Consider the following 16,085-nt stretch of genomic DNA (forward strand, 5'->3'; position numbering starts at 1 on the left):
TAATTGGAGATAAGAGTTTCAGGGACTTTCCTGCCTGGTCTGGCTTCACACCATGATCCTCAGATCTCAGCCTCCTGAGTAGCTAGATTAGAGGCACTGATGCCCAGCTTGCATTTGGGAATTTGGACTGGACTTTGAGGAGTACATGTGTGTGCTGAAGATAAATACTGTCAGGGCCAAAGTTTCCTCATTTGTGAAGATGTTAGGCTATACATTTCTCTCCTCTTGGGCTTTCTTTTTGCGTGTATGCGTTTGTGTGTGCATCAGCATGTGCTATGCACATGAGTGAACGTGCATAGTTCCTTCAGACCCTCCTCCCCTGCCACACACAATTCTTACTGAATTTCCCCCTGTATCTGGATATGTTCCTATCTCTTAGACTAGGAAGCCTATGCTATCAGAATTGCTTCTGTGTGTGTGTGATTGCTTCTGTGTGTGTGTGTGTGTGTGTGTGTGTGTGTGTGTGTGTGTGTGTAATTACATTCACTTAGGAAATCATTGCTTCTCCCAGAAGTCAGCTTTATCATTGTTTACAATTATTTCATCCCCTGCTCCCTGGACTTGTTCAGAAAAATCTTTTGCTCCCCATTTTATATTACAAGACCCTACAGGCAACAACCTATTATCAGAGTCACCCAGTGTTACTTCCTATGAAGCACTTCATTTGCTTTTAGTACAGGCTTCACAAAAAAGAGTTTTCTTTCCTTGTGTGAACCAATAAAGATAATAGAATGGGCTTGGAAAAGGTATATTTTGTGACAGACCCAGAGCCTCTACCCTTAGGAAGCGCTATCTCTAGACCATTAGTGGGTGAAGGAGAGACAGAGATAGTCGCTCATACTCTTCCTCCCCAACAACTGTCTGTGCAATACAAATCCTTGGTAGTCAGCCTCTACATATTCAGCTAACTCATTTGTATGACTGGTACACACACACACACACACACACACACACACACACACACACACGCACATATATATAGCATACCTGTGTAATACATATATGCAAACTATATACACCTATACCAATATATGCATATAGCTTAGGATCACAGACGCACACCTCGGCCTCCAGCTATGGCTTGAGACGGGAAATCATTTCTTCCCGGGCTGGCCTCGAAATACAATCCTCCCAAGTGCAGCCTCCGTGTAATTAGGATTGCAAGGGACCTCAGCAAATGTGCCTTTTTGACACTGGCCGGCTGCGAACACGATGCCCTCTGCTTATGCTTTGCTCCCCAGGAGAAAAACGTCAGTGGCCTTTTTGTTTTTGCCGAGAAATACACTGACACACACAACAGATTCCCAAGCTCCCACTCAGCGTTCACTGTCGAGTCTCTCAAGTAGGAATGATAGCGGCACCGTTTCATCTGGGCTGTGCGAGAGCGTGGAGTGTCATTACTTAGCCTTGGGGCTAACCTCAAGTGATTTAACTTTTTTTTTTCAATAAAACTTTGGAGCATTTGGCAAGTACCTATATCACCCTTAATGAATGTAATACTGGAGAAAAACAGAGAGAAAACCAAGTATAGAATGTGTTGGGTAAGGGTGACAATGACAACTGTAGAAGGGTTATGTGAAGGTAAGGGTGACAATGACAGCTCGAATTTCTTCATGGGTCTAGCACTTTCAGCCGAAAGGGAAGATGACTACAGCTGCAGATAGAGAGGAAACCCAATGGAAAGGGAAAGTCTGCTTGTTCTAGGAGGAAACTAAAAAAGGCAAATGAGATGGCTGGTGAGGCCATTTCAGAGGGAGCCGAACGCAGCAGACACGTGGGAGTAGGAAGGTTTAAAGCAGCCGCATTGTGAACGCCTCACATCTCTGAACGGGTTCCCTGTGTAGTGCGATAGCTCAGTCCGCAAAGCAACCCTCAGGTTTAACGGCTGATCTACCCGAGTGCACTATGCCACTGTTGGACACTGGAAGGCAGGACCTTGGATATTTGTGGAGACCCAGGAACATCCAGCCAGGTATTTGACGGAAAGAGTCAATTCAGGTGGAAACACTGTTTCTGAAGGCAGTTCAGAATGTCTGAGTCTATGATGGCACTGAGGATTAGCAGAGAACTTAGACTGTGACCTGGCTTCCTGGACTGTCTGGAGGCCTGGGCCTCCCCCCTGCGAGGCCCCCACTCTCTCCAGTGCTGCTGGAGGCCTAAGAATGGTGCCTGAGTTTCCTTTCACTGAATTTGTTATTTCACACTTTTTCTTCCCAGATATTCTTCTAAAGCTAGTTTTTGGTTTGTTTGTTTGTTTTTTTTTTAATTAAGATGTTCTTCAAGGCATTGTTTAGCTGTTGAAACTTAAACATTCTAATGGGGAGGAAATTGGTCCACGAATGAAATCCGAGGCTGGGTACAATGGCTCACAACTCCTGACCTTCCAGCTACTTGGGAGGCCAAATTTGGGAGGACCACAGTTCAAGGCCAACCTTGGCAAAGCGTTAGCAGGCCCTCCTCCCAGCCAACAGTCCCCGTGTGGTCTGTCTAGCTGCAGGAGCGGTGCAGCTTAACTAGGTATAGCATAATCCAGGTCTGAAGCCACACCTGGACAGAAATGTGAGTACTGTACTTGAAAATGGAAAAAAACAAATGAAGAAGAACAATCAGAGGTGAGGGGCCGTGGGTCTGGACCCAGGGGAAGAACCAAGGTCTGACAAGCACTTGGTACTGACGAGAAAGACAACAGAAATCCGCTTCCATAAAGAGGCATAAAGAATCGACTTTAGCAGAGAATTGTAAAAGACCAGTTTAATTAGTCAATATGCCAAAGGAACGTAGACATGGGTGTGATGATGGGTAATATTAAACTCCTAACTGGAATTAGTGATGTGAGTGGTGGGGAAGGATGTGGACTCCAGGGTGAGCTTGGCTTTGGTCTGGAGGCTGACACTGACTCTGGACACTCTGATGTATTTAATGATCGGTTTCCTCATCTGAAAAAGGAAGGAAGAGGGAAGGCACATCAAGGCCCCAGTTAAGGTGATCATTTAGATCGGGGTGGCTGGCATGTGCAGCCCATAATGGAAGAGGTGCTGAAAGTTTAAATAAAATGTCTCACAGAAATTGCTAAGCAAGCCGGGTGCCGGTGGCTCACGCCTGTCATCCCAGCTACTCAGGAGGTTGAGAGCTGAGGATCGCGGTTGAAGGCCAGCCAGGGCAGGAAAGTCCGTGAGACTCTGATCTCCAATAAACCACTCAGAAAACCAGAAGTGGCGCTGTGGCTCAAGTGGTAGAGCGCCAGCCTTGAGCTGAAGAGCTGAGGGACAGCGCCCAGGCCCAGAGTTCAAGCCCCATGAGCGACAAAAAAAAAAAAAAAAAAGAAAAAAAAATTGCCAAGCCTGGTGATTAACACGGGAGATGCATAATAAAGGCGAACAATTTACATTTTTACATATGCCATATTTTATCTATTTTATGAACGTTTCGCTCTTACTGATGCCGTGACTTGATAAAGGAATTATGGGTTCTGTATTATACATTATATATTATGACACGCCATTTCCCGGTCATTCTCAACCTGCTGGGTCTCGTCAAAAGAAACAAAACCCAAACACAGCACACACTGGCCAAATGCAATGTAACTGAGCCACGTAGGCCAGTTATTTAAGACTGTGAATTTACTGCACCTTTTTTTTTTTTTTAGCACTAGGAATGAGTGAACGTGATGCAGGACAATAAAAACCTTTACCTCCAGAGTTTCTTGACAGACAAAAATTCTGAAGGCCACAGAAGCAATTCTGATAGAGTGAAGAAGATATAAACAAACGTATACCATGACTTTTTTCTTCTTCTAATGTAACTTTGAAAGTATTTTAATTAATCACTTGGAAAAAAAAAATAGGCTGGCTGGAATAAAGGAGGGCTCTGGTTTCCTATGCAAATGGAAGTTTCTTTCTAACCATGCCACCCCAGTGACCTCCTTTTGTGTCTCCCGCCCCCCCCCCCCCTTCCCCATTCTCCTCTAACTTCTGAATTTCTGTTCCCTGGCTGTTGGCAGGGGTAAGGTTGGAAATAATACTGGTCTTTCTATTGAAATCTGCTTTCTCCCCCCCTCAACGGGAGAAAACCCAGGCATGAATGTGGTACCCTCATAATGATTTCGCTGGCGCTTAATGAAATTTTCATAACAACCTGCTGTTCATTTTAATGGCCTTTGAAAAACAATGGAAAAATAGCTCGAGGGAAGAAAGGCTGTGTCTGTGGCTTGTATTTGTGAGTTTACCATTTGTTCTACATCCTCTCCTCTCTCTCTCTCTCTCTCTCTCTCTCTCTCTCTCTCTCTCTGTTGGTGTTTTCTCCACAGAGCTGTGACAAAGGTTAGTAGTTTTCACCTCCACAAGCTTTGCACTTGTCTGCTTACACTTATTCCTGAGGATTTTTCTTTTGTGGAGTCTAGATGCATCTTGTTTGTTCCGTTCACCGTATCACTGTCTGGATGCCTGGATGATAGAAGGTTTCATTCAGGTCCAAACCTATTTTTTGGATTCACGAGTTTTGAGGCAACCAAACTGGGAGACTTAATGTCTCCCCAAGACAGTGAACTCGTGCGTTCATCTCTGTGATTTAAAAACATAATGAAGCTCCTTCCGCATCATTCTCTACGATACAACCTTCTGTGTTGTTGCCATCATCCCTTTTAAGTCTAGATTGACATTCTTATGTTGCTCAAATACACAAGGTACTTCTTGATACGTGCCTTAATTGTTGCACAGATTTAGGTAAAAACACTTACCAGGGTAGATCCAATTTACCTACCAAGAGCATGGGCCTTTGGCACACCTTGTGTGTGCAAATATTCATGTGTTTTTATGGTTCTATAAAACCTCAGTTTTGAAACTCAGACTTTTGTCTGGTCAGTTGTGGAGCTTGAACTAAGGGCCTGGGTGCTGTCTCTGAGCTTTTATGCTCAGGGCTTGTGCTCTATTACCTTGAGCCACGGCTCCACTGGATTATTATTATTATCATACAAGGATTATTTTTAGATATCAATAACAAAAATTATTTAACAATGATTGATTCCTTAGCTGGACATTTAAAATACTTTTAGGGGGGAAAGTACAACAATGTAGATCATTGTGGGGATGCAATTAGTTCCAGCTAATGTCTAGATGCAATGGTGCTGTTTCCTTGTTTCTATCATTCTTGCTCTACCTCTGACTTTTCTACCTGGGTAGGTGTCACTAGATAGTTCACATTCTCCCTAATTCCTAATGCTTCCGAATATCTTCTACTACTTCTTAAACTGAGAGGAATTGTCTCCTTCGCTATTTCCTTTTGTGATTTATTCATTGGTATTACTTCCACGTTAAGATTCTCTATATACATTTGGAAGTCAATGTAATACACTGGGAAAATATCAAGGTCATATACCAAGTCTCCATAAAGGTAATCATCTGAAGATACTCTCTCTACAAACTTTGCAATAAAATACAGGAAAAAAATTGACACTTTCTACTACTTCACCCGGAATCCTGAATGCATATCAAGCAAGAATTAACAACAAATGTGTGAAGGAAGTATTTCCTAACTTTCTGACACCAATGGTGTCCTCCTTTTCCAAAATCATACGAAGACATTAAAACGAAAAGTATACACCAGTATAATCTCATAATCACAGCTATAGATATCCTCAAAGAAATATGAGCAAGTCAAATGTAACAAAAACCTATCAAAAAAGAATACAAACCATGACCCAGTGGGATGTATTCCCAGGTTGCAGGCTGGTTTGATATTTGAAAATCATATTGCCTCAGTAGTGGGGATAACATTGCTATCAAATTCTAAAGCATCTATGAAAAGACTCTCAGAACACTAAGAATAGAGGGGAACTCTTTTGAACTACGTAATTATCTACAAAGAACCTGCTGCCAATATCATACTGAATCCTAACGATCAGATGCTCATCTCTTACCATCTCAGCAATATGTCCACTCTTACCATTTGTATTTAACACTCAAGTTCCAGCCTCATTAAAGAAGGAAAGGAAATAAAAAGCTGTACATCATGAAGAGAAATAATGAAATTCTTTTCAGAGGAAATGATCCACGGGGGGAGGGAAAATATCTCATGGAATTGACAAAAAACAATGCCGTAGAGCATTATTCAAAGGCCACAGATCGAAAGTTTTATTCACGGATGTCAACAGTATCGTGTCCAGCAACAATAAGCAACTGAGCCCAGGCCCGGAGTTTAAGCCCCACAATCGACAAAAGAAAATAATAATAATACAGAAAACATAAAAGCAAACAATTTAGTTTGAAATTAAAAGTGTAATGCCATTTATATTTATGTCTACGTTTTATACTCAAAGACTAGACATAAATGTAACAAAAGACTTCTGAAGACCTATACTTGGAAAACTATGTAATAAATGTGGAGATACTTTATATTTTTGGATGTGACTATAGTTTAGAAGGAAAGAAAACAGACCAGGAAGAACCATCATGGTACTGAAGAAAAGGAACTAATAAAGGCAGCATGGTATTGACCAACAGCGCATCCCTGAATCCACAAATCAGAATGAGGAGGAAAGAAATGAGTACACAGAAATATGGTCACATTAACAAATGCATTTCATTGAAGAAAGGATAAAAGATGGTATTTTCAATAAATGTTACAATGCCTTGGTACCTGTAATCACACACACACACACACACACACACACACACACACACACACTGCACTCATATAATTTGTTCGCTTTATAAAAGCTAATGTAACAAGGATGAGACGTGATATGTGAAATGCAACATTAGAAGACTCCAGAAGATAAAATAAGAAAGAAAAAACCAACTAAGTGACATTGGCTAGGTGATAAGTAGTTATATAGATCAAACGTATTATCAGTGCAAAAATTGTTAAGTTGGGGCCGGGCAGGTGGCTCAGCGGTACAGTGCTAGCCTTGCATGCATGAGGCCCTGGGTTTGATTCCTCAGCACCACATAAGCAGAAAAAGCTGGAAGTGGCGCTGTGGCACAAGTGGTAGAGTGCTAGCCTTGAGCTGAAGAGCTGAGGGACAGTGCCCAGGCCCAGCATTCAGGCCCCACGACCCCCCCCCCCACACACATACACACAAAAATTGTTAAGTTAGGGCTTACTAAAAGTAACTGTGAAGAGAATGGAAATGTGAAGAAAGCATAGTCTTGCACAAAATGTTTGCAAATTGCCTTTCTGGTAGAAGACTCATGTCCAAAATATATAAAGACCTCTTAAAATTCAACAAGAGAATGAGTCAACAAAAGGGCAAAAAAAAAAAAAAAAAAAACCCACAGACCTAAAAGTATTCATATAGCAAGTGAGAAAACTCTAAACACTGCCTGTCATTAGGAAATTGCACATTAAAGTATCACTGTTCTATGAGCCCATTTCAATCAACAAAATTAAATAAATAAACCTAACAATATCAAATATCCATGAAGACATGAAGACGCAGGAACTTATCATTATTGATGGCCAGAGTGCAAAATCAAATACCTACAAAGGAGTATTTGGTAATTTCTCATAAATCTCAAAAAAGAAAATATTTCCTCAAATTGCAGCAACCTGTACCCAGATAGTCCAAGCACTCAGTTGCAAACTCAGGTCCACAGTAAACTCTTCTTTACATGAATAATAGTAACGTTATTCATAATAACCCCAAACTGGAAGCAACTAAGATATCCTTTGATATGTAAATGGATAAACAAACCCGGGTACATTCACACAATGCAGTATTATTCACTGGTTAAAAAAAAAAGACATGAGCCTACCAAGCCATGCAACAAACATAGCTAGAATGGAAATCTTTTCTGAAATGAAAAGAACCAGGACTTAGGGCAGAAATGACTATTTTTAGGACAAGAGTAAGAAATGTTGAAGATAAGGTTTCAACATTGTATGATACTACAAAGACCATCAGAATGACCAGGGCTTGGTAAAACAGCACGCCGGGTACAAAGGAAGTATTCTGGAGTCCAACATAAATGACTGAAGACGTGCTTCATAAATGCTTGAGTAAGTTAGGAAATGATGGAGAAGAGACCAGTCTCTTCTCCCACATAATCACACATAATCTATGTGGACACGCCCCTCTAAAGTATGGTGTAGCTAGCTGAGTGCTGGTGGCTCGCACCTATAATCCTAGCTACTCAGGAGGCTGAGATCTGAGCATTGTGGTTCAAAGCCAGCCCGGGCAGGAAAGTCCATGAGACTCTGATCTCCAATGAATCACTAGAAAACTGGAAGTGGAGCTGTGGCTCAAGTGGTAGAGCGCCCGCCTACCTGGACAGCGCCCAGGCCCAGAGTTCAAGCCCCGCAGCTGACTAAAAAAAAAAAAAAATGTATGTGTGAAAAGGGGATGGACACCCACTTTATGAGGCCAGTGTTGGGTGAACACAACTTGAGCAGGTGACAGAATCTACAGGGGGAGACACATATCTGAACAACACTCCTCAAAACCTGGGATGACCAGAGCTAAGGTCCGTACCCTGCGAATCTAAACAGACAAACAACTACACACACACACACACACACACAACCTTAGAAGAAAACATTCTATTTCCACCTTTAAGAAGCCATGATAGATGGAGGAGGTTGGATACACTTGAACGTGATTATACTCCTCTAGCCGTGGACTGAAATATGGACTGCTAAGTACAGGAAGTACAATTTTATGTGTGGATGTACCAATCACAATGAAATTTAGTTAACAACGTACGTGTAAGGAAAAGAAGTGGGAAGAAAAAGTCAGGGTCAGCTAACAAATGACATCGTCCAAAGGAACCTGTGGCTCTATGTAACTGCAGCCAAATGTGATGTGTTAACTTTCATGGTACCTGAAAAATGAAAGACCAAAAAAAAGCGTACGTGATAGAAAACTCAAGAATTCTAAGTAGACTATCACTTTTAGTTTACAATAAGGTGCCAATATTGGTTTTTTTTTTTTTAAAAAGTAATGTATCATACGAATGTAAGATGTTAAAAAGAAACTTCCAAGGGGTTCATGCATGGGAATGCAGCATGATCTGCTTCATTTTTCTGTAAGTCTAATGCCATTTGTAAGAATAAAAATCCATTAATTTAAGATCGCTAATGTATAAATAATAATAGTTAACCAGAACCACACTTAAAAAAATACTTGGAAGCCATTTTTCTTTCAAAATGGCTTGTTAATGGCATGAGAACATACTAATACTCCATTGAGTGAAACAGGTTGAAAAATTAATGTTAAAAGAGAGAGCTAATCAAATTAACAGAATATGTAAAAATGAAATAAAAAAGAAATGTGTCATCATGTTAAAAGTCTTAAGGCTTGAAATTCAGGTGGTTCTTTTTCATTTTTATGCTTTAAAAATAATGATCAGGGCCTAGGGTCAACATAAAGAAACGATTACTATGTATAAATGTGTCTATATGTGTCTATATACATGCGTATTTATTCCCTTATTTATTATCTGGGTCTTCCTTTGAGCTCTGTTTTTATCTCCACAAGAATTGGAGAAGACATGAAATTTAAAAAATACCAAAAGTTGTGGGTTGGCATACTTATGTCTAAAATTGCTTCCAATAACAAGATCATGAGAACGGCATGAGTTTCATCCAGAAACAATTTATCACCCACTTCTAGCTCTGATTGGGACCCAGAAATAATTAATTATTACATGACTGTCACATGCACTGGTTAACTTATCTCTGTGTCAAATGTAGCTTATTTCTCCGGTGTCCTCGCGGATTAGAAAGGACCCCAATGCCGTGATGTGTGGTATAGACCGAGTCTGGTTTTAGTGTACAGTATGTCTTGGTGTGGTGGGCTTGTTGTCAATTTCTGTGGAATGAAAAGTCTAGTCTGGTGTGGGAGACAGCGGTTTTGCTAGCGCTGGCAAGGGCTTGAAGAGCAGTAATTAAGCAAACATAGCATAGTGAGTGACTGTCAAGTCTACCTAAACTTGCGAAAGTTACATTTGCTATTTTACTGGTTGCTTTTCTTTACCGTTAAAATAATCCTATATACATATTACTTCCAGGCTACCATCAGCAACTCTTAGATGGATTTAGAGCTGAAATCTTAACTCAAAAAGAAAGGAAGGAAGAAAAAAGGAAAAAAGTAGAGATAGGAAAGAAAAGGAGACGGAAGGAAGGAAAAATAAAGGAATTAAGGAAGGAGGGAAGGAAGTTAAGAAGACTCAATGGAAGGAAAGAGGAAGTAAGGAAAGAAGGCAGGATGAAAGAAAGGAAAAGAAAGAGGAAGAAAGAGAGAAGAAGGATGAAAGAACAGAGAGAAGGAAAGAAAAAAGAAAGGAAGGAAGGAAGGAAGGAAGGAAGGAAGGAAGGAAGGAAGGAAGGAAGGAAGGAAGGAAGGAAATTTCCTCACTTCAACAAATGGGCAGTTTATCATACACTTAGAAAAATCACTAGTTTTTAAAGTCGGTCTGGCCACATTCATCTTAGACTACACAAGAAACACACCTAACCGGGAAGGTAGACTATGATGTATTAATGTATAAAGGTTGTAAACCTAAAATAAAATCCTAAAATGGCCCTTGAGATGCCAAAAAAAACATGACTCGAGATGAAATGACTAGAAATAGGATATGGCTAGCTTTTAGTCTGGACTCTGTTGTCCTGTCTTGTTACTGAACCTTGACATCTCTTTCACTCAGAACTCCTCGGTGTGTGAAAAGAATCCGGACTGAAAATCACAACGGAGACTTGTTCTGTGGTATATGAAATGGCTCTTCCTAGCATTGATTCCATTCTCTTCACTTGACAAGAGACGCGGACACAAGAGAGCGCGTGACAGCAGCTGAACGCAAACGATTAAGCTCGGGAGGTGGCCCCGGACTCTGTTTCCCTTCGTCCACCATTTACCTTCTGGCTCGTTTTTGATGAGTTCTTCCATTTTCCTCTGCTTCAATGTGTCTACCACATCGGCTAAGCTACCCTTGCGCCGTTCAGGGGTCCCCAGGGTGGCACTAGGCAGGGACTCCCCAGTTTGTCGCCCACCTTCTTCTGCCTTCTGGGGTGAGGTAGATGAGTTGTGTGCCGTAAATGAAGACATAACTTTATTGCCATCAACTTCCTGTAACAGAAAGCAGAGGAGACAGAGAAGATTGGTGGTGTAAAATCTACTCACTTGGCTTACTCAGCCAACCTCTGACACACACACAGACACACAGATTACAAAAAAGAAAAAAAAAAGTGACAAGTCACTCTGGGAGAACGTAGAAATGAAGGGAAAAAAAAATCAGAAAGGCTCCCATCTGTCATCCTAGCCCCTCAGGAGGTTTAGTTCTAAGGATCGCAGTTCAAAGCCAGCCCGGACAAGAAAGCCTGTGAGACTCTTGTGTCCAATTAACCAACTAAAAGCCAGAAGGGGAAATAGTGACTCAAGAGGTAGAGTGCTAGCCTTGAGCACAAAAGCTCAGGGACAGTGCTCCAATACTGAGTTCCAGCCCCACGACCAGCACATACACACACATGTACGCACGCACACACACGCACGCATACACGCACACGCACACACACACACACACACACACACACAAGCTGACTGCAGGCTAGCACTAAAGTCAGTGATCAGTTCATAGGAGACAGTCATTTCATGTTTCTACTTTTAAAAGTCGCAGACTTAACTCTGAGCATCATAGTTGTCAGTATTAAATTTCCTCATGACATTTCAACATCCCTTAGATTTCAATGATCACTCATTTGCTTTTGCTTTAATAAACTCATAAAATTGCATCTTTTCGGAATGTTAAAATGTTATGTTCATGATCTTTAAGTCCTTGCACAAAGTGATTTCAAACCAATATGGCTGTTTCTGAAGGCAATGTCAGGATTCCCTCATTCTCCTCCATCTCTCCCCCTCCCCCATCTCTCCCCAAATCTACTTATTTTTAAATGAAGAAGTTTTCATTTCACGGAGTTGCCTCTTCTCTTGTGCTGGCACTGGGACTAGAACTCTGGGCCCTGCGCTCTCAATTGGCTTTTCCACTCATTGCGTGGTGCTCTGTGGCTACAGTCCAAACGACAGCTCCTGCGTTCTGAGGGCTGGGTGGAAATAAGAGCTTCACGGCTTGGCTTTATCTGCCGTGGCTGGCTGGATTCTCAGTGCTCAGTCTCCTGAGTAGCTGGGGTAACAGGAGTGAGCCCCTGGTGCAAGCTCTTGTTTCTAGCATCCTAATTGAAGGAGGGTCCTCCCTTAGCTAGCTCCTTCCTCTCAAGGGAGCTCTCTCTCCTCTCTGATGGTTTTGCTGCTGTGGCCCAGGACTGGGGCTTGAGCACAGGGCCTGAGCATTGGTCCTGAGCTTTTGTGCTCAAGGCTAGTTAGTGCTCTACCACTTGAGCCTCAGCTCCACTTTTAACTTTTTGATGGTTCACTGGAGGTAAGAGACTCATGGACTTTCCTGCCAAGGCTGGCTTAGAACCACGGTCCTCCTATTTCATTGAGCCCAGGAGCCAGGATTACATGTCTGTGCACCTGCAGTCCTTAGACACTTTTAAGAAAGCCACAGCCACACAGGAGATCCTGCGATCAGACAAGAGTTTTGTAAGTTCACTTGTGTCAGGCTGAACAGTCTCCTCTCATTCCTTATTTGGAATTTTTCTGAAACTACTCCAGATTGTTGTTTTCTTGTTTCACTTAAAATCTTATTTGTGCTACGGAATAGTTTCATAATTTTTTCTTTTGTACGTACACGTGCTCATTAGCTCTAAAATTTAGTAGATCTTGTCTTGTATCATTACTTCCCAAACGCCTGAATATCTATTACAACTTTTCAGTGTGTGTAACATTTGGAGTAAATTTTGTATAAAAGATAATCATTTATTTTCAGGTGAAATGGAAATGATAAAAAAACACTTAGTTTGCTTATTTAAAGGTTTTTGCTCTTACCTCCTACACAGCGCTGGTCTTAATCATAAAGCTGCATCCTAAGAATCTTGAGTCTTACACTAAGTGTATTTCTGATTTTTATAGCATTCCAAGTGTCCATAAAGACAGAGTTGAGTGAGAGCATATTTAACATTCAGCATAACAGATTATACCTGTTTACACATTCATTCTTCTCCCTACTTAAGATATTTAAGAGGATCTTTTGATTCCAGAAAAGTGACAGATCATATTGAGGTTTTTCTTTTTTATAAGGTTCATGCTAATATTTTTTAACTAGCTTAAAAACGTACAAAGACACTTAGCTAAAACTGCCATTCTAATTTTCTTAAAAATAGATGAAAAGCAGAGTTGTCAACACAAATAAAACATGTGAGGATGATTTATGATTTTGCATTAGTGGAAATTAAGAAGCGCAGGGGAGTCACAAATCCAAAGTCAGTTCTCCTGGTACAGCCGACACATGTGAAGAAAGCAAAAGTAAGAAGATGTGTGCGATAGAATCTTCTAGAGCGCAACTCCTTCATGGTTGTAAGTGGTTGCAAACCATCCCACAAGGCTTGCATATCTTACGAACATTATGGTGTGCCTCGGATGGTATTATACCTTTCCTGAATATTCGGTATATGATTTAGTTTCTAATAACACTTAGGTTTAGAAAAACAATACCCAAAGTGGAATAATTACCAGCTCTGTGGGTGAAGTGAATGCACACTTCTGGAGTTATTTAAAACCCATTCATAGCATAAATGAACACATTAACACACACACACACACACACACACACACACACACACACACACACAGAGTCACAACTAAAAGGAGCAGTCACAACTTAATTCAGTAAACTAATCAGAATGTTCTTAGGAATGGACCGTAATTCACAGGAGGTACATTTCATGTGCAATATAGAATAGAGAAAAATCTCTGTATTGAATTTCTACACAATGATTCCCATCTCTCTCTGGGGCCCAACCAACATAGAAATGCCTCAACATCAGCTTCTCTGCGGAGATTTTTGTTTGTGCCCTATGTATATCTTGAAATGGGGCAAACATTTAAAACCAAGAGTTCTTCATAGTTGCAATTAACACACATCTCTCTCTCTGTAACGTATTGTCCCTGGAGAGTATGTCACCAAAATTAATCTGTAACTAGATTAATTAATCTGAAATTAATTAATTTAATTAATCTGCAAATACTTCCACAGGTAGTCTGAATTTAGTTTCCACCAGGCAGATTCTCCAGTAAAGGAAGGCCTAGTGCTCTTTCCTGGGATTAACTTTGTCCTACAGGAACCAATCACCCTATGCTCTTTGCCTGCACACAAAATCTGAAGAAGCAGCCACCCCAAGCCTGCGTGGATCCCGCCGGTCATTTTGGTGGTTCTCCTTGGCTGCGTTGATCCCTCTTAATTTTTTATCATCTTGAAGGAGATGTACAAAGGAGTTGCCATTTAACAGAGTGGATAATGAATACCACGCGGCTTGATCGATGTCGCCTCCTTTCGACATTCACACCCATTCGTCCCTTACCCACCACCTTCTTCCTCTTCTCCATTTTGTTGGACGTACATTGGATTCTTCTGAGGCAAGTCTTACCAGCTCAATAAGCATCAAGATTTGGTCAGGAGCTCACAAGAACGGTGATGAGGACTTCTGAAGCCTAATGAAGGTCGTAAACTTCCTGGAGGAAGTTGATATGATTACCATCTTAGCATTATTATTATTGTTACTGCTATATCTTGAGTCGCATTATTATTATAACAACTGCCTTGGTGGGGCTGGAGCAAGTTTTACTTCATCTTGTCCCATTTGCCACCTTTTTAACAAGAGAAAAAGGAAAAAGGGCACCTAACTAAACCAGCCTCAATAAAGCATGATTTTTTGTTGTTGTAACACACCCAAAAAAGTGTATTCTTCTTTAATTCATTGTGAACTCAACACCTTGGTGTGAGCGCTTGGAGAGAAATGTTATGTGGAACTTAATCTCCTTTGCACAAAGAATCGACTGCAGGCAACTCAGCCAGATACACCTCTTTATTATTCAAGTGACATTATCACCCCTGCCTTTTCTCCTTAATTTCTTTGTTGGGGGTGGTGGTGTTGGTCCTGGGGCTTGAACTCTGGGCCTGGGTGCTGTCCCTCAGCTCCAGCTCAAGGCTAATATTTCTTGGTAGTTAATTGGATATAAGAGTCTCATGGACTTTTCCTGCCTGGGCTGGCTTTGAACCGAGATCCTCAGATCTCAGCCTCCTGAGTAGCTGGGATGACAGGCGGGAGCTACCGGCGCCCAGCTATTTAATTTCTTAATTATCCTGCTTACTTCTTGATTCTAGGGCATTCAATGTAATACTTAACATAAAAACATTAAATTTAATTTTTCATTTACCAGTCAGTAATAAGAATGCTTGCTAAGTGTATTGAATCCTTGGGTGTCAGACATTGTTCAAAGTGTCTCCCATACAATAAGTTTAATTAATCTTTGTGGCAAAGCAAATTACGATTTCCATTTCATAGTTACAGAAACTGATGCGCAGCAAAAGATGTGAATGTCTGAACTACCTGCATAACAAAAGGCCAGGTATCAAATTAACTGTAACCTATTGGGCTCTAGGGTCCTTTTTTTTTTTTTTTTAACATTGGAGCTACTTTGCCCCTTATTTAAAAAAAAAACGAGAGAGAGAGAGAGAAAGTGGGTGGGTGGGAAGGAAGAGAGAAAAGGATGGAGGAGGAAAGGAGAGAAAAGAAAAGAAGAAAGTTAGGAAGGAAAGAGGAAGGGGAGGGGAAGGAATTCAGATGGGAGGGAATGGGAGGAGAGGGAAGCAGACAGAAAGAAGGGGAGGGGAAGGAAGAGGAAGGTAACTGAGGGAAAAGGAGAGAAAGTCAGAGATGAGGAGGGAAGGAGAGAGAGAGGGGGCTGGATGGAAGTTAGGAAGAAAGGAAGTTAGGAAAGAAAGAGGAAGGGAAAGGGAGAGGAGGAGAGGGAAGAGGAGGCAATGGCTGAGGTAGTCCATGCGGATCATTTCCACAACCCCTTCTAAATGTGGGTCCCTGAACGAATCTCTGGCAAACCTGGGAGTATCTCACCCATCTCTGTCAGCCCTGCCCTCTGACGGCCTCAATCAGACACCAAGGGCCAGAGGCCACCGCTGCGCGATTGTGCCTGCTGACAGCAGCCTTCGCTAGGAGACAAATGTCCACGCAAGGTTGAG

The 16,085-nt window shown here is 41.4% G+C and overlaps 1 protein-coding gene across 1 annotated transcript in view; it reads right to left on the minus strand.

Moving 5' to 3' along the window:
• Positions 1-16,085, minus strand: part of Sox5 (SRY-box transcription factor 5) — a 383,729-nt gene that overhangs the window by 268,675 nt on the left and 98,969 nt on the right. Inside the window, exon 3 of the mRNA XM_042699480.1 lies at positions 10,849-11,059. Coding sequence (XP_042555414.1) covers positions 10,849-11,059 — 211 coding nt within the window. The remainder of the gene's footprint in view (positions 1-10,848; positions 11,060-16,085) is intronic.

This window comes from Dipodomys spectabilis, unplaced genomic scaffold (assembly GCF_019054845.1).
Source record: "Dipodomys spectabilis isolate Male_0828 unplaced genomic scaffold, ASM1905484v1 ptg000252l, whole genome shotgun sequence".
NCBI classification, from domain to species: domain Eukaryota; kingdom Metazoa; phylum Chordata; class Mammalia; order Rodentia; family Heteromyidae; genus Dipodomys; species Dipodomys spectabilis.